Source organism: Bidens hawaiensis, unplaced genomic scaffold, assembly GCF_021521415.1.
Source record: "Bidens hawaiensis isolate Kalapana, Puna unplaced genomic scaffold, B.hawaiensis_p1.1 tig00009749_1, whole genome shotgun sequence".
Taxonomy (NCBI): domain Eukaryota; kingdom Viridiplantae; phylum Streptophyta; class Magnoliopsida; order Asterales; family Asteraceae; genus Bidens; species Bidens hawaiensis.
Genome location: NW_027491729.1, coordinates 11,709 through 39,551, shown reverse-complemented (window position 1 = coordinate 39,551; position 27,843 = coordinate 11,709). Strand labels below are relative to the sequence as shown.

At 36.6% G+C, this 27,843-nt stretch overlaps 2 protein-coding genes and 1 pseudogene across 2 annotated transcripts; 2 read left to right on the top strand and 1 right to left on the bottom strand.

Annotated features, from left to right (window-relative positions):
- On the top strand, nt 1-27,761 carry LOC143533481 (pentatricopeptide repeat-containing protein At3g22150, chloroplastic-like). Its single transcript, XM_077028251.1, has 2 exons — nt 1-2,398; nt 27,737-27,761. Exon 1 carries the CDS (start codon nt 24-26, stop codon nt 2,334-2,336), a length of 2,313 nt encoding a protein of 770 aa, XP_076884366.1. The 5' UTR covers nt 1-23; the 3' UTR covers nt 2,337-2,398; nt 27,737-27,761.
- LOC143533478 (anthocyanidin 3-O-glucosyltransferase 2 pseudogene) lies at nt 2,449-4,461 on the top strand (annotated as a pseudogene).
- On the bottom strand, nt 7,068-9,400 carry LOC143533480 (uncharacterized). Its single transcript, XM_077028250.1, has 2 exons — nt 8,333-9,400; nt 7,068-8,000 (listed from the first exon to the last, which is right to left on the bottom strand). The coding sequence occupies exons 1-2, from the start codon at nt 8,961-8,963 to the stop codon at nt 7,966-7,968; spliced, it is 666 nt and encodes a 221-aa protein (XP_076884365.1). The 5' UTR covers nt 8,964-9,400; the 3' UTR covers nt 7,068-7,965.
- Nucleotides 27,762-27,843: the final 82 nt, after the last annotated feature.

The following is a 27,843-nucleotide window of genomic DNA, read 5'->3' as shown; positions in this document are numbered from 1 at the left end:
ACAGAATCCACATACACCTTACAATGTCATCACACCATCTTTCACTTCCAATCTCCATGAACACCTCTTCAACTCACCCTTCATTACAGCTTCCACCACACACCCAATCAACCCAACACAACCCACACTCACACCCACTTCCCAGACCTCGAACCATCCGATACAGACTGAGCCAATTATGCAGAGAAGGCCAAACCCACCTTGCACGCCAACTGTTCGACGAAATTCCCAAACCAACTACCGTTGTTTGGAACGCAATAATAATTGGGTTCATCTGCAACAACATGCCACAAGAAGCTATACTACTTTACTCCCAAATGAAAGCCAACTCCTTTGTACCCGATTCGTATACTTACTCTTCGGTTCTTAAAGCCTGTGCTGAAACTTTAAATATTAGAACAGGTAAAGCTGTACATTGTCATGTTTTAAGGTCTGATTTGTATCCTAGTAAGATAGTTTGTAACTCCCTTTTGAATATGTATGCTAGCTGTTTGTATGATCGGGTTGAACGGGTGTTTGATTCGTTGCCGAAACGGAATGTGATTTCGTGGAATATTTTGATTTCTTGGTATGTGAAATTGGGGATGTTTGAAGAGGCGGTTATACGTTTTGTGAAAATGATGAAGTCTGGGATTAAGCCTAGTTCTGTAAGTTTTGTTAACGTGTTTCCTGCGGTGGCGGTAATTGGTGATGCGAGAATGGCGGAGGTTGTTTACGGGTTGCTTGTTAAGTTAGGTGATGAGTATTCTAAAGATTTGTTTGCTACTAGCTCTGCGATTTCGATGTTTTCGGAATTAGGGTTGATTGGATTGGCACGAAAGGTGTTTGATAATAGTTTAGAGAGGAATGTGGAGGTGTGGAACACAATGATTGGTGGATATGTGAACAACGATTTGCCAGTGGAAGCGTTTGATCTGTTTGTTAACGCGTTACACTCGCTAGACAATGTTGGTATCGATAAGGTGACTTTGATCTCGGTTTTAACCGCAGCTTCACAGTTGCAGGATCTTGACCTTGCTAACCAGTTACACGCGTATATTGTAAAAAGTTCACCGCTTTTACCGGTTATTGTGACAAACGCACTTGTAGTGATGTATTCAAGGTGTAACTCTATTGAATCAAGTTTAAAACTTTTCAACAGTATGGATGAAACAGACACTGTTACATGGAACACTATGGTTTCATCTTTAGTGCAGAATGGAATGAACAATGAAAGCTTAATGCTTGTACGTGATATGTTAAAACTAGGGTATGTTATTGATGACGTCACAATATCGGCTCTGTTATCCGCAGCATCGAACCTCAGAAACCGAGAAATTGGAAAACAAACACACGGGTATCTTCTTAGACATAATATTCAGTTTCAAGGGATTGAAAGTTATCTCATTGACATGTATGCAAAGTCCGGGATGGTAAAAGTAGCCCAAAGTATATTTAACATAAGCTGCTTAAATGATAGAGATCAGGCCACATGGAACGCGATGATAGCTGGAAACTGTCAAAACGGGTTAATCGATCAAACTTTTAACGTTTTTAGACAAATGATCGATCACAATGTTCCACCAAACGCTGTCACTATAGCATCAATCCTTCCAGCTTGCAGTATAACAGGAAGTTTAACATTAGCTAAACAAATCCACGCGTTTACCGTTAGAAACTTCTTGGATCGTAACGTTTTTGTGGATTCTGCTTTAGTTGACACGTATTCCAAATTGGGTATAATTTCATTAGCAGAAAACGCGTTTGCTTTTTGTTATGACAAAAACGCGGTAACATACACAAACATGATTTTAGGTTACGCGCAACACGGGATGGGTGAACAAGCTCTAGAATTGTTTAAATCCATGAAAGAAAACCGCATACTGCCCGATTCGGTCACAATAATTGCAGTTTTATTTGCGTGTAGTTATTCTGGTTTGGTGGATGAAGGTCTTAGGTTATTTGAATCAATGGAGGTTGAGTATAATATTGTTCCTTCGGTTGAACATTATTGTTGTGTTGTAGATATGCTGGGGAGAGTTGGTAGGGTGTCGGAAGCGTATGAGTTTGTTGAAAAATTGGGGGAAAATGGTAATGATTTGAGGATTTGGGGTTCAGTTTTGGGTTCTTGTAGAACGCATGGGGAGTTTCGGTTGGCGAAAGTTGTAGTGAATAAGTTGGTTGAAATGGGTTTTGGAAATAAGAATGCAGGTTATCATGCACTGTTGTCTAATATATATGCAGAGGAAGGAAATTGGGAGTTTGTTGATAGATTGAGGAAAGAAATGTATGAAAAGGGGATAGTTAAGGAAACCGGGTGCAGTTGGATTGATAATGACATGAAGAAGCAATGGTAAAAGAAACCACTCGGGTAAACGAGCCAAGTCAAGACGAGCTTATGGCTAAGGTCTAAGGGTATGTTTTTTCTCAACTATTAGAGGTGACAATTTCATCCCATCTGCTTATGACTAAGGGTATAAACTAGCCGAGCCGAGCCGAGCCGAGCCCTGTCTCAATAATGTTCGAGCTTGGCTCGTTTAACTTGCAGAGCGTTGGCTTGTTTTGAGCTCTATTTCTAAACCTCGAGTTCGGCTCTTGAGTATTTTTTTTCAAGGTTGAGCTCGGGTTGTTTATTAATTTTTTCAACGTGCATGCGTCCGTCTTCTTTTAAAACAAACGAAAAAAAAAAATTCAGAATACGAGAGCAACTTAGGTGGTCTTGTAAGTTTAATGAAGGTTTGGATAATCTGTGTATTTAATAAATGGGAATAAAATCCACAGTAAACACGAGAGCAGAAATCATGAGACACAACACAGAATCTTATTATACAAGAGACATAACAGGTTTTTTTATTACTTTGATGCAGGTTGAAGATGCTCCAAACAACCACTATGATGACACACGTGGGCGTTACTTTTCACGTGATCTTCGCCAGCAACGCGATGACATCAGCTAATTGGTACATAAATATAAGATAAAAGACTCCAAAGAAACCATTCATGAACCGAAAAAAAAACATGGCAAATAGAGTTGCAGAGCTAGTATTCATCCCGTCCCCTGGAGTCGGTCACATCATGTCAACCATCGAGATAGCAAAACTACTTGTGAATCGAGACCAGCGCCTCTTCATAACGATCCTTGTCATCAAGCCTCGTGGCCTGGATTCGGGCCAGGCTATCGCCCCTTACATAGAATCATTAGCTAAAAACACCTTCAGTGATCACATATCCTTTATTCAACTCCCTCAAGATGAAACCCCACCGGTTCATGACCCCGAAGCTCCATTTACTTCCTCAAGTGAATACATCAGAAGTCATTGCAAGTATGTTAGAAATGCTATTGTTGACTTGAAAAGTCAACCGGGTTATGGTCGGGTTGTTGGGTTTGTTGTTGACATGTTTTGTACCTCCATGATTGATGTGGCTAATGAGTTTAATGTTCCAACCTATATGTTTTTCACTTCTAATGCTGGTTTTCTTGGTTTTATATCTTATATCCAAACACTCTGTGATGATCTGAACGAAGACGTTATTGAGCTAAGCAACTCAGATACTGAGGTGTCGGTTCCAGTTTTTGTCAAACCGGTGCCTACCAAAGTGTTTTGGAGTCCTGTCAAGACTAGAGAAGGACTGGATTTTGTTTTGCAGTTTGTTCGGGAACTTAGAAAGGTTAAAGCAATCATGGTTAATACGTTCTTGGAATTAGAAACCCACGCGATGAAGTCGTTATCTGCTGACGTTAGCATCCCGCTAGTGTACCTCGTGGAACCTGTACTCAACCTAGAAGGTCATTCTGGTGCCAAGAAACCGTCTGACGATGATGTCATTAGGTGGTTAGATGGTCAACTGCCTTCGTCAGTTGTATTTTTGTGTTTTGGGAGTTTGGGAAGTTTTGATGAGGTCCAAGTGAATGAGATAGCGCGCGGTTTAGAGCAGAGTGGCCATCGGTTCGTATGGTCTCTACGTCGACCTCCTCTAGATCAGACATCAAGGGTCCCAGGAGAGTATGATGATCCAAGTGAGGTACTCCCGAAAGGGTTTATGGAGCGAACACGTGGAATAGGAAAAGTGATTGGGTGGGCCCCACGGGCGGAGGTGCTGGCTCATGACGCGGTTGGAGGGTTCGTGTCGCACTACGGATGGAACTCATTGTTGGAGAGTTTATGGTTTGGTGTGCCATCAGCAACTTGGCCGATGTATGCTGAGCAGCATATGAATGCATTTGAAATGGCGGTGGAGTTGGGATTGGCGGTGGAGATAAAGTTAGATTACAAGAGGGATTTTTATAGTCCTAAAGCTAATTCAGCCATTGTGACAGCTCAAGAGATAGAACGTGGGATAAGGCGGGTGATGGAGGATAACGGGGTTAGAACAAAAGTGAAAGAGATGAGTGAGAAGAGTAGATCTGCCGTGTCGGAGGGCGGTTCGTCATATCTATCTGTTGGTCGTCTTATTCAAGATTTTGTAAGAGAAAACTTGTAAAAACAATGGATATAAGAAATTCACTATTCTTTATTCACCAATCGACCAATCGATCTTGAAGATTACAGTGGAAGACAATAACTCTCCAATACAATAGATCACAAACACAGTGATCTTATCAAACTCTCAAACTCTCAACTATCTAACAGATTATCAGTTCATAACACAATGAACCTAACCCTAGAACTCGCTATTGAATACAGAGAGAATATCAGAAATCAAGAAGAGTTTGTTATGAGTGTATGTTAGATTCACAACTCTAACACCCCTTTTTATATAGCTTCAATAAACCGAGTTATTATATTAATTATGATAACTCGGCCCTTTAGAAAAGCCCAACAGCAAAGCATCCAACAGACCAAAGCCCAACAGAGTCCAGCAGCAAGTCCAGCAGTCCATAATCCAGCTCAAGCTTCCAGTCCAAACCTCCAGTCCAAATATTGACTCATACAAACAATATAAAACTAACATTAGTATATAACACAAGATATTGAATTGTAAAAGGAAAAATATTACATTACCATGTATATTTTCCACACCCCTCCTCAATTCAATAGCCAAAAACATCATGCATTTGAAGTAAATTGCACATCTTTGTATGATCACTTATTAACAATCCTTTAGTAAACACATCTGCCACTTGACTTTTTGACTGGATGTTCACAGTTTTTATACATCCGCTAGCAATTTTCCCTCTCAAGAAAAATAAATCCAATTCAAAGTGTTTAGTTCTATCATGAAACACAGGGTTAGCTGCAATAGAAATTGCAGCAGTACTATCACAAAACAAACTCACAGGTAAGCTTATCTTTATTTCAAGTTCACTTAACAAGTTCATAATCCAAATTATTTCACAGGTAGTAGAGCACATTGCCCTATATTCTGCTTCTGCAGAAGACCTAGACACTACATCTTGTTTTTTACTTTTCCATGAAATCAACGATTTTCCCAAAAAAACACAAAACCCAGTAACAGATTTTCTAGTTTCTAAACACTTTGCCCAGTCAGAGTCAGAATAAGCTTTTAACTCTAAAACATCACTTTTACTAAAGAGAATACCTTTTCCAGGTGAACTCTTTAGATATCTAAGCAATCTAATAGCAATTTGCAGATGAGACTTACATGGTTTGTGCATATATTGACTCAGATAATGCACAACATAAGCAATATCAGGCCTAGTATGAGAAAGATAAATGAACTTGCCAACAAGTTTTTGATAACCTGTAATATTGACAAGAATATTGACAAGAACATTATCCTCCTTTTTTCTCATGTTAGAAATAATAAAATGCTGCTCAATAGGATTGCTCACAGGTTTGCACCCTAACATGCCATACTCTGCAAGCAAATCTAAGCAATATTTTCGTTGAGACAAGCACAAACCCATATCAGTTTTTACTACTTCAATACCAAGAAAATACTTCAATTCACCAAGATCTTTAATCATGAACTTAGTTTTAAGAAATTCCTTGACCTTTAGAATTTCAACTTGAGAGCTACCAGTTAACACTATGTCATCCACATATACAAGTAGAACTAAAAAAATAGATTCTTTAGACAAAACAAACATAGAGTAATCACACATACTTTGAACAAAACCAAGCTCAAGTAAAACATTCACAAGTTTCTCATTCCACATCCTAGGGGCTTGCTTAAGGCCATATAAAGATTTTTTTAATTTGCAAACCCTAGAATCAGTTTTAGACAAGTATCCTGCTGGTACATCCATATATACATCTTCATGTAAGTCTCCATATAAGAAAGCATTATTTATGTCTAACTGACATACAGACCAATTATTTTGAACAACCAAAGACAAAACACACCTTACAGTAATCATTTTTACTACAGGTGAGAAAGTTTCAAAGAAATCTACACCTTCTTTTTGACTAAAACATTTAGCCACAAGCCTAGCTTTATATCTTTCTATCTCTCATGGAGATTTATATTTTATTTTAAAAATCCATTTGCAGCCTATAGTTTTCCTATCATGAGGTAAATCTACAAGATCCCAAGTATCATTTCTATGAAGAGCTTCAAGCTCATTATTCATAGCAATTACCCAATTGGGATCATTAATAGCCTCATGAAAATTCTTAGGCTCACTACTCTTGTTTAACAAAGATGTAAAACACAAATTATTTATAGACAAGTTTGAGTAATTTACAACCCTTTCTAATCCATATTTAACTTTTCCTTCAACCACATAATCATTTAATGTTCTAGGAAAACTTATATTTCTGGTAGACCTTCTAGGAACAATTGGAATGTTTTCACTAACATGAATTCCCTCAGATATATCATATGATTGGTCATTTCCATTCTCACCTTGAACCCTGCCAGTCTCAGGTTCACCACCACTAGGTTGCTGATGATTAGCCCTACTCTCAGTGGTTGTAGACCCTGATTCTGGCTGCTCAAACCCATGAGAGGAATCAGTACTTGGATCCTCATCATTGGGTGTTAGATCATTCCTAGACTGTTCAGGTTCTACATCATCATATAAATCAAAAAAGTTTAAATGTGTAATGTTAGGATTAATACTTTTTTCTTGTAAATTTTCATTTTCTTTAAAGGAAAAACATTTTCATAAAATTTTACATCTCTAGAAAAAGAAACTGTTTCTTTTCTAAACTCCAGAGTTTGTATCCCTTTTTGTTACTTGAATACCCAGCAAAAACACATTTCTCAGCATTGTTGTCAAACTTATCTGTTTTATTTAAGACAGTACTAAAACATAGACACCCAAACATTCTGAGATGATCTAAAAAAGGTTTAAATCCAAACACACATTCATAAGGTGATTTACCATTCAAAACAGAAGAGGGAGTCCTGTTAATCAAATAAGTAGCAGTCAAAACACATTCAGACCAAAACACTAAAGGAATGCCACTATGAAATAACAAAGCTCTTGCAACATTCAACAAGTGTCTATGCTTCCTTTCAACAATACCATTTTGTTGAGGAGTATGAACACAAGAAGTTTGATGAATGATACCATTATCAGCACAAAAATTATTCATTTGATTGTTGACAAATTCAGTTCCATTATCACTCCTAAAAACTTTTACAATTTTACCATATTGAGTTTTAATCACGTTTGTAAAATTTTTAATGTGATAAAAGACTTCATTTTTATTTTTCATCATGAATACCCAAACAGCCCTTGAGTAATCATCAACAATAGTTAAGAAAAATTTGAAACCTTCTTTACTTTGAATCCTAGAAGGACCCCAAACTTCAAGATGTACTAATTCTCCTAGATTTTTAGAAAGATGACTACTTAAAGGAAAAGGTTCTCTATGTTGTTTAGCCTTGTGACAAATTTCACAAGGGGTATCATTCATGGCTTTGTTTAATTTCAAGGTTTCCTTCAACACATTTAAAACAATGTCTGAAGGATGTCCTAACCTAGCATGCCATAGATTAACACTACTACCACTATTGTAACACACCTTATCAGACATTGAAGAACCACCACAAAAGTATAGACCATCAAGTTGTTTACCAGTCACCAGGACATTCTTTGTTAATGAATCCTAAATATAACAATTATTTTCATTAAAGGAAACAGTCAACTTGCTATCTTTTGCTAACTTATGAACTGACATCAGATTAACACAATAATCAGGAACAACAAACACATCACATAATGTAACTTTATCAGTTAACTTTATGTCACCAATTTTAGTTACAATAGCACTTGTTCCATTAGGATGTTTAACCCTTATATTAAGATCAGATACATCAATTTTATTAACCAGATCACAATAAGTCATAACCCTATGCTGGTTTGCCCCAGAGTCAACTACCCAACCTGAGCTAACCCCTTTATTAGCAATACTGTTAAAACTATAAGGACAAAAAATACCTGACATATTACAACTTTGATCACTTCCACCAGACTTGTCATTCAAAAGACCTAACAGCCTAGTAATCTGATCAGGAGTGAATCCAGTAGCTGAAGAACTATTAGAAGATCCTGGATTATCACTAGCAACAAGATTATTTGTTATCTTTTTTCCTACATTGTTCCTTGGTTTCATCCAGGGAGGATAACCAACAATCTCAAAACATTTCTCAACACTATGACCCATTTTATTACAATGTGTACATTTAACACCTTGATTAGGAGTTCTAACACTGTTCCTCTTGTATTCAAATGCTTGATTTGATTTAGAGGCAAATCCAATTCCTTGGGTTTGTCCCTTTAGAGAACCATTGCTAGAATTCCTATGAGACTCTTCCCTAGAGACAATAGCAAAAGCATCCTTAACAGTAGGAAGCACTTCTTTTAACAACAAAGCAGTTCTAACAGATTCATAACTATTATCAAGACCCATCAAAAACTGCATTAATTTGATTAAATGATTAAAGTTGTTAAACTCTTGAGAGGCATCACAAGTACAGGAAGGCAATTGCAAAATTTGATCCAATTGCTTCCACATTATGTTTAACTTGTGATAGTATTCAGTAACTGACTGATTATTTTGAGTAAACATATTAATCTTTTGATACAGATTAAAAACAACAGACCCATCCACTTTATCATACGTTTCTTTCAAATCTTTCCACACTTCAGTAGCTAATTTAGAGTAAACTTGCCCTAAATACAACTCTTCAGACACTCAATTCAACAACCAAGCAAGGACTACAGAATTGCACCTATCCCATTGTCTAGAAAGAACTACATCAGTATCAGATTTTTCACAAGTACCATCTATAAACCCAATTTTATTTTTCACTTGCAGAACAAGCATCATAGCATTAGACCAAACTTTGTAATTCTCAGTCCCCTTTAATTTTATGCTAACAATAGTGAGACTACTTGAATCACTAGCATGTAAGTATAACGGATCACTAGCTTCAAGTTTACTAACCAAAGTACTATTATTAATAACACTACTAGAAGCACTATCATCACCCATAGTAACAAATAAGGAAAAACAGCCACAAATTACAAGATCTTCACAGAGAGAAACAAAAAAAAACACACAACCTAGAGTGCCTAATGCACAAGAAAGAAAGAAAGAATTAGAAAGATCTGACTCGAGAGCGCCCAAGTTAGGGTATTCCTTCCAAGAGTCAAGACTGTAACCTTCACTTAGGGTTACAGATCTATGACAGAAAATTGATCACAGGCCAGATAATCACGATCTTGAAGCGAACCAAGCCTAAATATTAGGGTTTCAACACGAAACCCTAATTTTATGATTATCAACTAAGAGTCTTCAAGAAATCAAGAGCAACCACGGCTCTGATACCATGTAAAAACAATGGATATCAGAAATTCACTATTCTTTATTCACCAATCGACCAATCGATCTTGAAGATTACAGCGGAAGACAATAACTCTCCAATACAATAGATCACAAACACAGTGATCTTATCAAACTCTCAAACTCTCAACTATCTAACAGATTATCAGTTCATAACACAATGAACCTAACCCTAGAACTCGCTATTGAATACAGAGAGAATATCAGAAATCAAGAAGAGTTTGTTATGAGTGTATGTTAGATTCACAACTCTAACACCCCTTTTTATATAGCTTCAATAAACCGAGTTATTATATTAATTATGATAACTCGGCCCTTTAGAAAAGCCCAACAGCAAAGCATCCAACAGACCAAAGCCCAACAGAGTCCAGCAGCAAGTCCAGCAGTCCATAATCCAGCTCAAGCTTCCGGTCCAAACCTCCAGTCCAAATATTGACTCATACAAACAATATAAAACTAACATTAGTATATAACACAAGATATTGAATTGTAAAAGGAAAAATATTACATTACCATGTATATTTTCCACAAAACTCTTAAGTGGGCATGTGTTTGTTGCCCCCAAGACATGAAATGAATTTTATTAGACCATGTGTAGTCGTAAAGCTCCACATCCAGGGGTTATGCGCCACGTGGCGCCCAGTCAGAGTTATGGTTTTGTACAAAAACAGGCTGTAGTCATAACTCTCCACATCCAGGGGTTATGCGCCATGTGGCGCCCAGTCACTTTTACACTTTTTGTTTTTTTTAATTTTTAATAAGAATAATCAAATAACAATAATATTTTATTAAATAAATATTACAAGAAAATAAAAAAAAAACTATTCGTCGTCGTCGTCGTCTTCGCCCTCTTCGTCGTCGTCCTCGTCCTCCTCATCGTCCTCATCGTCGTTTTCATCGTCGTTGTTGTCTTCATCATCGTCTTCATTGTTGCCATCGTTTTGATCATCGTTTTCACCGGGCAGAGGCCGATACATCCAAAGATGTTGGACCAAATCCAACATAAATTGTATATAAAACGCTTGCAAAATTGACCAATGATTATATTAAGTAGTAATATCAGCCCAAATATGAAGTCCAAGTCAAGTCATGGTACAATTAAAATATCAGTAGTTTCTTTCTTTATTTCCTCATCACCCTTGTCATTTTCATTTCATTCATACACATAATCCAATGGCTACTCTCAATTTCTCCCTCATCTCTAAAACCCTAACCCCCAAATCCACAAAACCCACCTCAATCTCAAAATCAAAACCCTCTTCATTCATCAATTTCACCCGACCCATACCCAATTTGAATCGGGTTCGGACCCTGCAACCAAAGGCCGCAGCAGTCGATGGGGATTACTCGTCAAAGAGAAGCAGCAGCAGTGAACCCAGAGAGACGATTATGCTACCCGGGTGTGATTATAATCATTGGTTGATTGTAATGGAGTTCCCCAAAGACCCGGCCCCGACCCGGGAACAGATGATTGAGACTTATCTTGCAACGGTCAACCTTGGATTTTGTGCCATTCTCAGCGTTGTATATAAAACGCTTGCAAAATTGACTTCAACATAACGCAGGGGGGGCGGTGTACCCCCCGCGTTTTGAGCCATAACGCAGGTGGCAAAGCCACCACTACAGGTGGTCTTACCTAGTTTAACGTCTAGAAAAGAGCACTTATTTAGAGACTGATGTCTTCTGAAATTTATGTGCATAAAAATATTAATAATAATAATCAGTAAGTGTTAAAAACAGAATCACATGTCTTGAGAAATTTTATTCCGTGAGCAGTTGCATTTTGTGTGAGTCGGGGATAAAAACTGCAGATCATATTTTTGCGGCCTGTTTGGGTGTTTCGAAAGTGTGGCGGGCTGTGTGTTCGTGGTGCGAAGTGGCCTTATTCGCCGTTAACACGGTGAGAGGGCAGCTAGAGATTTATGACCAAGTGGGGGTTTTTTATGGTTTAAACATCAGTCGAAATATAAATCGATTTCTTGGTCAAATTGGTGTAAATTTAATTTGAAGTAAGTGGTTTTTTGTGGCGCCTCCCTGGTTTGAGGTGGTGGCTCTTGGTGGTTGGTGTTATAAATTTTTATGGTCCCAAAAAAAATCAATTCACGCGATTAGCATATTAATAATTTGAAGATTAAATCATTTAACGTAACATTCCTATAATTATACATAGATACTCTCTATAAACCGAAATCTAAAATACATATATATATGCATATATATATAGGGTTTAGATCAAATACAAATTAAATTAACGTGTTAACTGTGAGAATCACGTAGTGTAATTAAATATACAATAGTGTAATGATAGTGTAGTGTAATTATTCTATGATGTAATTGTGAGAGAAAGGATTTCTCGATGATTTCTATTTACCATAAAGTCTCCTTAAATAATACAAGTCAAGAGATAAAAGAGGAGGACCTAACCAACTAGAACAAACTAGTCGATCCTATTTTAAGCACATGATAGTTACAAATAATACAAAATTTCAATTCCAATAATATCAATATATTATCGGTTAACACTTTGCCGTAGTGTGAGCCGTAGTGGATCGAAGGCACAAACTTGATCGAAAGCGAGTGAAGAGGTGCTTGATATACGTCTATTTATACATCTCGAATCCCGTGTAAAGTTGTGTTTCCGTAATGTTTTAAGTTCGTTTAAGTTCGAGTTTTGTTTATCTTTTATTATTTAAGGTTTTGAGTCAAGTTTTATATATTTATCGTGTTTTAACTCTTTTGATGTCTTGCATGTTAAACTTAATTCTTTCTATTATTTCATGCGAAGTTTATGTTCGTTTTACTCGTCAAAGACTACATGATTAGTTCACTTAGAGTTTCGATTTGTTTCATGTAGATGGTGGCTTTGGAGTCAAGGAAAAGAAGTTCTAGAAGTTTCTCATCGTTAATTGGAGTTCAAGAAAGGGGCCTAACATGAATAAACAAGAAATAATTGCAAAAAACGAAAATTCCCCAAAAAGGGGCGCCGCGCCGCGCCTAGGCAAATGCCCAGGATGCCTAGGCCGGGCGCCTAGGCCTTCTAGTCAGCCAAAAATTGCAAGCCCAAGCCCATTCTTGCTTATATAAACATCTTCATTCCCTAGCCGATCCTAAGCTTATTTGCAGCCGTTTTTAAGAGCAAAATCAAGGGTTTGAAGGTGTTTTGGAGTTAGGAATCAAGGAGGATCATCAAGCTTTCGTACAAGCGTTCAAGAGTCGATTAAGACGGGTTCTCTCGTTCTTTATCTTTGTTTACTTGTTTAGGATTGTTTTTAATAATGATTCTAGGCTAGACTTCATGTCTACCTAGGTTTGATGAACATGTGTTGATTTGATTCTTGCTTTGGATAATGTTTTGATTATGGTTTTGTTGATTTAATAGTAAAAAACTTGATTTTGTTTTCATGATGCATATAAGTATTTATTATCTTGATTGATTGTTAACTATTGCTTCACATAGATCTTTTATCTTTTGATTGTGTTCTTTAGATTTAGGGTTTATGTTTAATCAATTACTTGGTGTTTTGATTATTATGATTAAATGGGCCCGTTAGATCATTGAAGCTTGTTGATAGTTGGTTAGGGTTTTAAATGTTTTGCTAAATTCCAATAGCTGTAAGGTGAGGAGTTGTTCATGTGTCTTGGTCAATTGCATGCTAGGATAGTAGTGACAATATTCTTGCTTATTGTATTAATCCATGTTCATGATGTCATGTTAGTTTATCAAGTTATCTAAGGTTTAGTGTTACGTAAGATTGCTTTCTTTAGATACTATTAATTAACCCTAATTGATGACTTTGCGGAAATCAATTCAACTGATTGCTTAATAATCTAATAATTGTTCTTTGAGATTTCATTTGATTCAGTCAAATGTCCTTAGGGTTTTGTTAGATGAATATGTTTAGAAGTCAGTTTCCATAATCATATTATTTGTCCATTGCTTGATGATTGTTGATGCATGGGATTCTTACCTAGGTAGATTCCTTCTCTGATTGGTTTCGATCTCGTGTTTGGTTGCTTGTTTCTCGTTTACTTGCTTATTTGTTTTCTTAGTTTAATATTAGTTTAAAATCTCCATTAAAATATTAATAATAAATAGTCGTGTCGTAAGTAGATTCTAATTAGTTAATTAACGTAATTTATAGAGTCCTGTGGGTTCGATATTCCGGACTTACTTAGCTTAGTACAATTGACAGGTTCACTTGCCGGTATTTTGTTTAGTTGAGTCTTAGGTCTTGTTTTTATTACTTGTTTAATTTAGTTAATATTTATTGACTGTTTTTAGCACATCAGTGCTTCGGTAGGCCCTTAGTAAAAATATTCGCATATTGGTAATCAGCAGGAATGTGCAAAACACGTACATCTCCAATTCTAACCTTGTCTCAGACAAAATGGATATAGAGTTCAACGTGTTTAGTCCTTTGGTGTTATACCGGGTTTCAGTTAGGTACACTGCCGATATATTATCACAATATACAACAGTAGCATCGCATACAGGAGTATGTAGCTCGAGAAGAAGATTCCGTACCCAACTTGTTTCAGCTACTGAGTTAGCCACTCCTCTATATTCTGCCTCTGCACTAGAGCGCAAGATTGTCGGTTGGCGCTTGGAGGACTAAGATATCAGGTTGTTACCAAGAAAAACACACTAGCCGGATGTCGACCGACGCAAGTCAGGACAACCACCCCAATACGCATTGGAGTAGGCGGAAAACTTCATGGATTTGGATGGTGATATATGAAGACCGAGATGTAGCGTGCCTTTTAGATGGCGAAGAATACGTTTAAGTAAGTTGAGATGCGGCACCCTAGGGTCATGCATGAATAAACATATATGTTGTATGGCGTAAGAGAGATCGGGTCTAGTGAAGGTGAGGTATTGCAATGCCCCGGCGAGACTATGATACAATGAAGCATCGGCAACAGGAGACCCAATAGTAGCGCTAAGCTTGGAACCGATTTCAACGGGGATGCTAATGGGTTTACAATTTGTCATTTCAGCTAAGGGTGTGCGTGGTGCGATTTTTGGTTAAAACCAAACCGAAAACCAAAACTTCGGTTTTTGGAGTATATGAAACCGTTCGATTTCGGTTTCGGTTCGGTTTTGGTTTTTTTGGGTTTTGTCATTTGATCTTGAAAATTTTAGGTGAAAGGAAAGTTTTCAAAAAATAATTAATGTATAAATAATTTTGTTAATTATATAATAACATATCATTAAACATTTTACCAAAAATACTTGAGTTACATGTTTATTAAATTCTTAAAAATTACTTGATATCTATCTATTATCTATAAAAGATATAGCCGCCTGGTTCGTGAGAGTGCCCCCATTAAAGTCTCCGGCGACGTTCCGTGTCATCAGCGGCCCTTCAATTGAAATGGGTTTCGGAGTCCTCTCTTACCTTTCAATTGCAATCAATTTTGGAGGGCCTGTATTGTTTTCCAATCATTGAACGGCCGTCCGTTACCAGCGGATGATTGCTTTAAGTATGATCCCACACCCCCAATCGCATCACCAAATAATCCTTTTCTCTGGTTATTTATATGCAAATCAGGAGCTTTTGCACCTAATTTGTTTCCTAAAGTTGTATTTGTGTACCTAATAGTTTTAAATTTTGAATAACAATAGGTTTGATTGAAACAATCCGGGTAGGTTTTGGGGGCCAAAGACCAGTTTCCTTTTCTTTTGAAGCAATTTCCATGTGAGGTAATTATTTCTCATCACAGTTTACTCCACCAGATTGATCAAAGTTGTTTTAGCTTATAGTGGTGGATTGGATACTTCATCAACTGTTCCTTGCCTAAGGTACAATACTTGTGTTTCTATCATTCTATATTTCTATGTTATAAAACCACCTTTTGATGTACTTCAGTTTTTGGTGACTGAGCAGAGAACTGTTGTCCTATTTGTATGAGCATGATTTGTATTGAATAGCTTTTGGTATTTTAAATTGTTTACTTTAGGTTTAGTTGTGACTAACAAATGTTTGTTGGATTTTTATCATAATTTTTAGAGTTAAATGTCACCTTTTTTACTTCATATCTAGCAAAGTAATATTCAACATATTTTAAAGTAGTTTATTCATAATGTTTCCATGAAGAATATGATCAATTCCAGGTATGCACATACGTACCTGTAGATTGAGTTTTTTGAGAGATTGATGACTCTATTTTGAACTCATATTTGGATTAAAAGGTTTTGGTGCTAATCTTGAAGAAAATAAAATTTCTGATCCGATGTAGGCTATAAAAGTTTTTCATTTATATATTTATTGGATGTGGTCTCACGTTTGTAATAATGTGCAAAGACAAACACCCCTAAATCATGTGCGATGTGCATTTTTGTAATATCATTGTCACACATGATATACTTGCAGTAACTATTCTCAATGAGGGTGGCAATTCCTTTGGTGCTGCCATTTGCTCTACAAAGAATCTGAACTCATTCCCGTCAACGCCCTTGGTATTGCACAAAGTTATATAATTACCCTATACAGATTTTTAGTTTTTTATTATGTATGTTACATTATTTGTGCTTCTATGTTATATGACCGCAGTCTTAAACTCAGTTAGCCTTCTTGATTTCCATGCACAACAGTCAAAAAGGCGGCTGCCCTTTCGCGCCACACCACCTGCCGTACATAATTAATTTATTTGTGATAAGGTGTGAGAAATGTTGGTAAGAGGAAGCTGTTGGATGAGCTCAGTACCCCTGTTGAAGATGTTCCAGGTGATGTATATACTATCATATGGTGTACAAGACTCAGTGTGACGGGAAGTGGGGTGAACATGAATGTTAGATCAATAATAGTACTTCTTATCGTTAATCGTTAAATTTTTGTATATCTGTTTTGATTGAGTTGTTTATTGTGTCAGATCTGGGGTAAAAAGAGGCTGTTTATTAACATTAAAATTACCCTGTTTCTGCTATGACATTTGCACAACTAATATTAGATTGTAATATTACAAGTTACAAGTTTGTTTATACCAATCTGTTAAGAGATATTAACATAAATATGATATGTTAATGAAGATGGCTATGCAGTGAAGATGTTTATTATGAGAAATTCTTGAAAGTGAATTACATTTGTTTTGTATAAATGGGTCAAAGGGAAAACTTTTGATATTTTGTAACGGGTCGATCACATAACTATGTTTTGGGTTGACTCGAAACAAATTTAGCCTAAGTATGTTTTAATACCAAATATGATTAATAAACATACTAAAGGGTCAAAAAGGGGTAACTTTAGGGACCTTTTATAATAGATCAGTACTCATGTAATGGATAAAGAATTGACAACTTTTTATGCGTGTGAGAGTTGGCTGACCCGAAACACATTTGGTCAAAAATGGTTTTTGTACCAAATGTAATTCCAACTTGGTAATCGGTCAAAGAAGTAAGATCCTCTTCAGTAATTTTGTCAGGTATAATTGTTCTTTGAACTCAATTTTGAGGATACACTTAACGATTATATATTCTTGTGTACCAACTACAAAGTTTTTTTCGTGTTGTACCTTATCTACTTTTTTTTGTTAAGACTATAAAAGATTATGTTGGTGAAGAATGTTCTAAATTTGTAAGGTGAATGATATTTATGTTGACAAGTAGGCATGTTCAAAACGGTTTGGGACTAGGAAACGGAACCGGTTCCTAACCGGTTCCTATATTCAAAACTCCCTTTTAAACCGGTTCCAGGCTCAAACCGGTTAGGGAACCGAACCGGTTCTCCCACCCTCGGACCCCTAACCTATCTAACCGGTTCTTACCGGTTCCTAACCCGGTTCCAACCGGTTACAGTGTAAATTTTTTTTTTTCGTTTTTCGTTTGCGATTTGGATTCTAAACTACGATTCGTATTTGTATAACATGAAAAATAAAAAAAACAATTAACATAAAAATAAACAATTAACTGATGAAGAAAAGACAACTACTGAAGATGTTTGCCACTGAAGACAACTACTGAAGGTTGCCACTGAAGACAACTACTGAAGGTTGCCACTGATGACAAGTTGACAACTACTGAAGGTTGCCACTGATGACAACTACTGAAGGTTGCCACTGATCACAACTACTGAAGACTGCCACTGATGAGGAATACTCATCAGTGGGAAAGCTGCCACTGATGAGTATTCCTCATCAGTGGGAACAGTCATCAGTTGAATCAGTGGGAAAGCTGCCACTGATGACAACTACTGAAGGTTGCCACTGATGAGGAATACTCATCAGTGGGAACATTAAACTTATAAATATAAAGTTGTGACATATTATTTCTAGAAAAGCCTTCTTGTTCGTCGTAATTATTGAGCGGCGACTTCTTCCTCGGAATTACTTGTAGAAATGCCTTCTTGTTCGTCGTGCACTCGAACATCAAGTGGTGTTTCATCTTCGAGAGTGGTTACGTGTTGAATACGATCGATTGAGTCCAAGTGATCCTTTAAGCAAATGCACATCTCCACCGACTCCGAATTTAGTCTTGTTCTTCTCACCGATATTACCCTGCCACTAAGAGAAAAAGCGGATTCCGAAGCTAACGTAGAAGCTTGGACGGTTAGTAAATCACGGGCCATGGTGGCAAGAATCGGAAACTCGGTTTTCTTTACCTTCCACCAAGCCAAAACATCAAAAGTGCCATATTCCTCTTCGGATAAACCGGTAGAGTAATCATTTGCACTATACCTTCCTAGTTCGCTTGAAGGGGTGTTACCCCTTTGTTTTTTAGCCGTTACGTTGCGAACGGTGTTCATAAGGCTAATCATGAGATCTCGTACTCTAGTAGCACTTGAACTTGATGAAGACCCCCCCGGCATAGGCATGTGTATGTTTGACCCATATTTATTTAAATAAAAGTCATACATAAATTTAAAATTCAAGTTAAAATCATTTTTTGCCTCTGTTGAAAAGTTTGGGTCAACTTCATGCATATCTAAGGCTGAAAAAATTTCGTCTATCACACATTCAACCCCCGTAACATTTAACATTGGGTTTAAAGCGGCGGCGCAAGTAAAAACCGGTGGCAATTCAAGAAAGTATTTTTTTAATTTAAACTTCATTGGTAATATGATGTTTGAAAACATTGGACTTTTATTTTCAAATTCTTTAAGATTGTTAACGATTAAAAATAACTCCGAAAGAACCAAGGGACTTGTCGGATAATACGTTCCCGATAGTTTCGTAGTTGATGTTTTAAAAACTTCAAGAAAAGTCGATAAGTCATTGATAATTTCCCATTTCTCATTTGAAAAGGGGATTGCCAAATCATTCTCGGCAAGACTAGAATGAAACATTTGTAAAGTTTCTCTTTGTTTCAAAGCACTTTGAAACATTATGCAAGTGGAATTCCATCGATGAGGTACATCCCAATTAGCTCCCAAAGCTTTTCTTCCCGTATCTTTACAAAATTTTCTATATTCCATTTGTCTTTTTTTACTTTTCTTAAAAACTTCATGTATCATTAGTCTAAAATCGTTTATAACCGATGTAACCTCATCCGAAGCAAGTCCGTCTTGCACGATTAAATTAATGATATGTGCAACACACCTTGAGTGAAAAAATACACCATTGCAAATCGGCGTATATTTTAATTTTAATTTATCAACCGCTGATGTATTATTCGACGCGTTATCAAATGCCATTGAAAATATTTTATTTTCTAGTTTATAAGTTTTTATAACATAATCTAAAATTTCAAACAAATTATCTCCCGTATGTGGATACTCAAAGAGTTCGAAAGCAATGGTGCGTTTCATCATTTCCCACGATGACGGGTCTACCAATGAGTGGTGACACAAAGATAAGATTCGGGTAGACCATGTGGAGCCGACCAAACATCACTAGTTAAGTTTATTCCCGTATTTATATTTTCAAAATATGCAATTAGTACCTCTTTGGCCTTCTTCCACAATTTTAAACAATAACGTTTAAGAGTATGACGACTTGCGTGAGTGTATTGTGGTTGAAGCGTATCTCGAATCATGGCGGTTAAGCGAGGGTTGTCGAAGTGGCTAAACGGCAAAGCTTCTTGAATCACAAACTTCGCCATACGATCTTGAACTCGATCAATTTGGTATGTAAATATTCCGCCTTCACTATCCATTTGCGTTTGTTGCGAATCGACGTTCTTTTTCAACGCCTTGCAATACGGTTTTTCGATGTGTTTCTTCAAATTTGAATTCGAAAGTGGGTTTAAATAAATCCCACGAAACTTGCACCGAGCCTTCAATGAATGGTCACTCAATTCAACCAAATCCCAATTGCACCAAATCTCTTGATTACGATTATGAGGTACAATACGAACGAAACTTGGTTCGGCGTTGGAACCTTGACCAACCGATGATTGTGAGGCAGCTATAACAACAAATATGAATATAGAAGAAGAGAAAACAAGAGATTAGAGAACTCAAAACGTTGTAATAGCGTTTTTTTGTATTTTTTTGTGTTCGGGTTTGCGTTTTGAGTGTTGTGATGAACCCATGACACCAAATACCTATTTATACTAGTAGTGGGGTGCTTGGGGGAGCCAAAAAACGGCTATTTTTGACCCCAACGGTCAAAAAACGGCCAAAAAAAAACGATTTCCAACGGCTATATTCGATCCAACGGCTAGAACCGGTTAGGAACCGGTTCCGGATGGTTCGGTTCCAGAACCGGTTCCGGTTCGGTTCCGGTTCCTACCCGCCCCCACTCAGAAATGCAAGAACCGGTCACGGATCATCGGGTTGAATCAGATAGGGTCCGGTTCCTACAAAAAACGGGTAGGAACCGGTTCGGGTCCGGTTCGGGTCCACCAGTTCGGTTCCAGGAACCGGTTTCGTTGAACATCTATGTTGACAAGTATGTGTACTCTCATTATTTTGTTTTTTTATGACCATGTTTTTCTTTACTTATTTTGTTGATAAAAAATAGTCTGTTAATATTTGTTATTAATCTCTCATTTGACAAACATGCATAGTGTGAGGAATGTGTATCTCTGTGGTTTGGATTTGTTCCTCACTATTGCCTCACGGGTAGCATAGATGATCATATACATATTAATAAAATTTGTGTGGGCACACCCAGCCACAAGAACCATCCTTATAGTTAACTACTTGTATTCTTTTAGCTTAACTCAACTGTAATAAATGCAGCCCGAATCGACCCATTTTTGGATAAACAGGTCAAATTAGTCAACTATCGTCTAAAGAGATATTCTATTTGCTGAAAACAAACTTATTTATAGCGAAAGCCATTGGAAAATGTCCATTAACCCCGGAAGAAGTAGCATTTACCATAACAGTCTTAATAGTCTTGCAATATGCTTTTGACGTGTATTAGACTCTATAGAAGCCTTCTTTATTCTTTTGTAAATGTTATTATTATACTATATTGTTGCACGTGCTACATCCATTCTAGAGGTATCTACTTGATCCGATATGTCTATGAAGTGTAGCATATGTGTTGTGTTAAGTAAACATTACATCTAATGCATTTACGTGCTCCGTCGGTACGCATATGTAATAATACTTCCAATTAGTTTTACTATAACTAAAGTTTACGGTACATTAACTTTAATGATCCACCAATTTTAATTTGTATATAACATAATAAATACTTATCCGGTTTTTAAATCTGGTATGTAGTAGCTAACAAATACGTCATCTTCAACACCCTCATATAACCCCGCCGCAAAGCACGGGCTCTTCTACTAGTAAAATATAACATAATAAAAATTTAGGAATTCAGTTAGGTTAGGTTTTTTAGGTTTTTATTAAATGCAAAACCAAACCAAAACTGAACTGTTAGTTCGGTTTATACAAAAACATAAAACCAAACCGTCAGTTTTTGTTTTGGTTTGGTTTTTTCGTTTGGATTTTTCGGTTTTTCGGTTCCGGATTGGTTTTTTCGGTTTCTTGCACACCCCTCCCCTAATTTAAGCCCTTGCTAATATGTCCATAGCATATGAAGTTTGAGATAAAAATAGGCCATTCTTTTTCTTTTCAAAAGTGATTCCAAGAAAATGATGTAGCGAACCGAGATCAGTCATTTTAAACTTGGATGATAGGGACTTAATGATCCGGTTTAGAAGCGCGTCACTAGATGCAGTTAATATTATGCCGTCCACATATAGCAGGAGATATGCCATTTGAGTGCCGTGTTTGTAGATGAATAAGGACGTGTCGCAAACGCTACTTTTGAAACCACAATTTGAGAGAAAGCCGACAAAACGGTGGTACCATGCTCGTGGAGCTTGCTTCAAACCATAAAGTGATTTGTTCAATTTGCAAACATAGTTAGGGATAGTGGCATTTACAAAGCCCGATGGCTTAACCATATAAACTGTTTCCTTCAAATTTCCATGTAAAAACCCGTTTTTGACGTCTAGTTGGTGGATAGACCATGATCACGAGAAGGCACTGAGAACCGTTTGAATTGTTGTTGGTTTTACAACCTGGCTAAACGTGTCTTCACAATCAATACCAACTGTTTGACTTTTACCATTGACAACGAGTCGTGCCTTATACCGTTCCAATGTACCGTTGGATTTATATTTATGTTTAAACAACCACATGCAACGAATAATTGGTGCATTGGCAGGTCTTGGAACTAAGTCCCACGTATTATTTTTCAATATCGCTTCATATTCATTAGTCATGGCAATCTTCCAGTTTGAATCGTTTAACGCGGCTAGGTGAGACTTTGGTAAAGGTGAAATGTGAGTGGTAGTTAAAGTGAACAGAACACGTGGTTTGGTTGTGCCGGTTTGTGAGCGGGTGACCATATGACGGGTAGGGGTGGTGGTGGTGGTGAGGATGTAGGTGTCGTGGAATTGTTATTGGAAAATGGTGTTGTAATGTTGGGTAAAGAAGGTTGGGATGTGGCCGTTGTTTGTGAAAATTGTGACGATGCAGAGTGGGGGGTGGGTTGGGTCGGTGTAGGGGTGTGGGTGGGTATGTTGGGCTGGTATGAGTGTTTTCGTGATGAGAAGGTGATGTGAGGTGGTCTGTTGAGCTATCATCAAAGGTTTGGGTTGGTGGGTTATGAGAAAAAGATGAAGGTTGGGTAAATATTGTTGGGTATGGATCCAAAAACGAATGTTCAGGTGCAGGAGTGCTTGGATTTGCCCATGGAATTTATGTTCATCAAATGTAACATGTCTAGAGAATTTGGTTTTTCCCGTTGCAATATCTAAACATCAGTAGCCACGGTAATTAGCTGGGTAGCCGAGAAAAATACAAAGTGAGGATCGAGGTTCAAGTTTGTGGGGACGGGTTGCGGAAGTGTTTGGATAACACGCACTACCGAACATGCGGTGTTCATAAGAAGGTTGACGAAGATAAATAGTAGAAGTGGGTGATCGGTTTTGAAGAAGAGGAGTTGGAAGAATGTTGTGTAGGTAGGATGTACTGTGGAGGGCTTCAACCCAAAACGTTGATAAGAGAGACGCGTGAGTTAATATGGTAAACATTATTTCGTTTAGACGGCGAATCATTCTTTCGCATTGACCATTTTGTTGTGAAGTATATGGGCATGAAAAACGAAACTGAATGTCGTTAGTATTTGCAAAGTTTGTGAACGAGTGATTATTGAATTCGCCTCCCATGTCACCTTGTAATTATTGTACGCTCATTTTAAATTGGGTTTTGACAAAAGCATGAAAATGGGCAAACTTAGTGAATGTTTCAGATTTGAATTTTAGAGGATAAACCCATGTGTATTTTGTGAAATCATCCACCAAAACCATAATATTTATATCATGCATGACTTAAGATGGGAGAAGTCCACAAATCACAATGTAAAATAGAAAATGGCACCAAAGTATTAGAAACCGAATCCGAAAACGGTAATCGTTTATGTTTCGAACTTGACACGAATGACAAAGAAAAGGAAATGATTGTTTATTGCAAGCAATAAATTTATTTAAACGAAGACACTCCATGATGGGCTGACCCGGGTGTCCAAGTCGATTGTGCCATGAAGGAGACTCTTGAGCAGAAGTAAAACAAGCGGTAGCAGTGGAATCATAATTGGTGAACAAGTAAAGTGGACCTGAACTATTGTGACGACTCAGGATCGTTCCATCTTTGTAATCCTTCACAGGAAATCCAAACGGATCAAACTCAATAGAAGTATAACTATCAGTGTTAATTTGTCGGACATAAATAAGGTTCTTAATAATATTGGGGTAAAAAAAACGGATTTTAGTGTATACGGTTTAGATGGTGTTGGTATAGTGGCGTTACCCGATCCAAGAACTAGTATTTTGTTGCCTTTTCCTACAAATAATGACGATATTGGAGAATACGAGGAAAAAGTGTCAAGTTTGTTTGGATCGTAAGTCACATGAGATGTGGCTCCGGAGTCGAGGTGCCATGGGTCATTGGGTTGTTCCATGGACAGTGCTTGAAAAGTGGCAGCAAGTTGAGCAGGCTCCATGGGGCACACTCGGCTAGGTTAAATTGAGCAGTAGATGAATCGGGATGAGGTTGAATCTTGTTTCGGGATGATTGCCGGGGCTGCCCCCAACTTTGAGTTGGGAAGGGGCACGGTGGTGGAGTCCAATAAGGTGGCGCGGGCGAGTATGGGTAAGCAATTGGTTGGGCTGGAACTTGGGCTGGAGCAGGCGGGTTGGAGGAGCCAGATCCTCGATTATTGGGCCTGTTGTTCATGGGTTGGTTGACCTTGTTGTTGTTAGTTTGCCTACGTTGGTAATTAGGAGGTCTACGGTTACTGTATTCTTTTGGCATAGGAGCAGCAACCGAATTTTCTCTAATGGAAGCAGCTACAACAGGTGTTGGAACGTGTGTTTCCCGAGCATGTTGTCGTTGTATTTCAAGTTGCAACATACTGCAAGCATTTTCCCAAGACGGGAGGGTTTGATTAAGGAACGCAGCCACCATGGCATATTCTTGTGGAAGACCACCAACGAGTTGAAGAACCCATCTTTGTTCACTAACCGGTGAGTCAGCATCATCAAGTTGATCTGCCAATTCCTTAAGCCGCTGACAGTAGGCTTCAAGAGAGGGCATAACTTTGAGGGATAGGTTGGTGAAATTGTGTTCTAGGGTGGCGGCTCGTGACCCCTTGTTGTTTAGGAAGATACCTTTGACACGATTCCACGTATCGAGGGTAGTGGACTCGTTATCAAGGACCCGGACAAGGAGATCATCAGAAATAGTCCTGTGAAGAACCACCACATCAATCTTCATCAAGGAGGTGCGTGTGTCTTGTAGGGGGGATGGCGTACTGTCGATGTGATGTAGAACATCGTACCCTCTAGCATGGAGTTGAAAGAGTTTCACCCAGGAGGAGTAGAAAACCTTCACTCCATCAAGAACACGGACCTTGTTTCGGATGTTAGTAATTGTAACACCCCGGCTAAATCGGAATATGCCCGAGTGTGACTTACAGATTTCTCAAAACACATGTGACACTATTAAGTGATAATATTATCATTAATTAATTTAAACATCAAGTACAAAAGTTTGTAACAAGAACTACGAAGAAAATACAAGAACAATTAACAACTTGTCCATTTATTAATATAACCTAAGTTCTAGTATCATCTCCGTTTCATCATCTAATAATTGTACCTGTAACATATATATAAAATAAAGTCAACTAAATGAATAGTGGTGAGTTCACACAGTTTAAATACTATATAAAAACCATACAATTCCATGAAAACTTGTGAAAAGCACGTAAGGGTTCTTTACACGAGAATCAAAGGTCATGAGTGTAAAGAATAAATGAAGGTCTTTTCCAGTTAGGATTGTGCACCAACGTACTCAGATCGGAGTCCCTTTTCCACTAGAAACAATCGTCCTGAGTGCAAAGGGGGGTGTATGATCACACTTATCGAAGAAATCCATGCACGTAATATTGTAGCAAGTAACAAGTAAACACACAAGTCCATGTAACGAATTGTAGTTTGTAAACAATTAATAAAGGAAATTGAATTGTTGATAGGACATATATGCTACCCCTAAAATAATTAAAAAGGGTAAAAAGGGGGTGTGAGAAACTCACCTTTGATATTAGAGACAACTTGAAATAATAACCGAAAGCGAGTTAACAAACAAATCAATTGAATCTCTAATAACGAAGATACAAAATCAAGGACTAGCTACCGGAATTATAAAGTTAATAAACTTATGGCAAAAGGGGACTTGAGGGATTTCTTTATTTAAAAAGAGTTTAACAAAAATGAATTAAAGTTTATATATATTATTTGATATTTATTAGTTGAAGAAAGATTTGTAGATGCATAATTATAACTTATAAATATAAGATTAAATAACAATATTAATAACAATTTATGATTAAACCTTTTATTTTTATTCTAGTAACATAATTAATTAATTTACTAATTAATTAACTTAAATGTTTTGCATGAATTATTTTACAGAAATTATAGATATTAGTTTATGTTGAAATAAAAAAACAATAATTAATTATCTATAGAAATCAAGTATATTAGTTCTATTATAAGAAATCTTTAATTAAAACCATTTTGTATATATCATCTTATTTAAAATTAAAAGGTTTATAAGTTTATGATGATAAACGGATAATAACATCTAGATAATATTTATATTTGTTCTTGCAAAATAACTAGGTTTGATCCAAGATTTAGAAAAATCATAGTGTTTATCTTGGATATCCACGATTATAATGATTCTTAAAACCAAAATATAAGATTTTTATGATAAAAGTAACATGATCATGAACAACTTATGAACAAGTATGAACATTCAAGATAAATATCAAAACAAAAGCTATAAAATGCATGAAATGGTAAAACTTACTTGTTAGTGCTTTTAAGCTTAAAAAAATAATGTATTGAGGTGTGAAAATAATGGAGGATTTGTCCTCCTTTTATAGTGAAAATATAGAGTTGTTATGTCTTATGGAATTAATGAAATTAAATCATGTTTAATATAATTAAAACACAAATTAAAAATAGTTTAATGGGGCTTTCAAAAGGTTTAACTATTTTAATAAAGTTTATTTAATTAAAACATTCATTAGTTTTTTATTAGTTAAGTAACATAATATGAAAAGATAATAATAATAATAATAATAATAATAATAATAATAATAATAATGATAATAAAAGTAGTAGTAGTAGTTAAATAATAATTCTAGTAAATTGAATGAGACATGTACATAAATATTTGATCTTGATTATGAATGTTTTAAATGAGTATGTAATACTACAAGGGTGGTGAAAAGTATAATTGCATAGAAATAATCACATAAAATACATTAACGAAAATTGAGATTAATTAATAATATTATAAAAATATATAAATTTAAATAGAAATAAAACCGAAAATTTAAAACGGTTCGGGTTTTCGGTTTTGGAAATTAACGAATCCTACAGTAATGATGTAGGCGGGGTGTAAAACTTGTGGTTGGGATCAGATTTGTCTCCCATGTTCAAGAACAGGGAAGGAAAAAGGATGGTGGCCGGAAGAAAAATTAAATTCTGGCCGATGGGAATGATACCATTTGAGAGAAAGGATATCTCGATGATTTCTATTTACTAGAAAGTCTCCTTAAATAATACAAAGTCAAGAGATAAAAGAGGAGGACCTAAGAAACTATAACAAACTATCCAATCCTATTTTAAGCACATGATAATTACAAATAATACAAAAATACAATTCCAATAATATCAAGATATTATCGGTTAACAGTAATTACACTACATGTATATATAATTACACTACTTAATTTTCACAGTTAGCATGTTACTCTAGTTGATTCTTACGCCTAGCACATTAATTTCATTTGTACGTTAACTTTCCCCTATAAAACTAATGTTAGCAAAATTGATTGTTTTAATGACTTTAGTGACTTGATTACAGTTAAATATGCAACGGAAGGAAATTGGTAGCTTGTTGATAGATTGAGGAAGGAAATGTATGAAAAGGGGATAGTTAACAAAATCGGATGCAACCGTATTGATAATGACATGTGAAAGAAATGGTAAAAGAAACCAACTCGGTGAATGAGCCAAGCCGAGCCGAGCTTATGACTAAGGGTGTAAACGAGCTGAGCTTATGACAAAGGGTATGATTTTTCCCAACTATTATAGGTGATAATTTCATCCCTTATGACTAAGAGT

Bases quoted from the DNA above. Each gene is read 5' to 3' on its own strand.
- LOC143533481 (XM_077028251.1), top strand. From the start codon at position 24: ATGTCATCACACCATCTTTCACTTCCAATCTCCATGAACACCTCTTCA.
- LOC143533480 (XM_077028250.1), bottom strand. From the start codon at position 8,963: ATGTTTACTCAAAATAATCAGTCAGTTACTGAATACTATCACAAGTTA. The intron at 8,001-8,332 runs GTATTTTTTGTC...TGTTATATTTAG, and splicing joins TCAAAGTTGTAATATGTCAG to GATTCATTAACAAAGAATGT.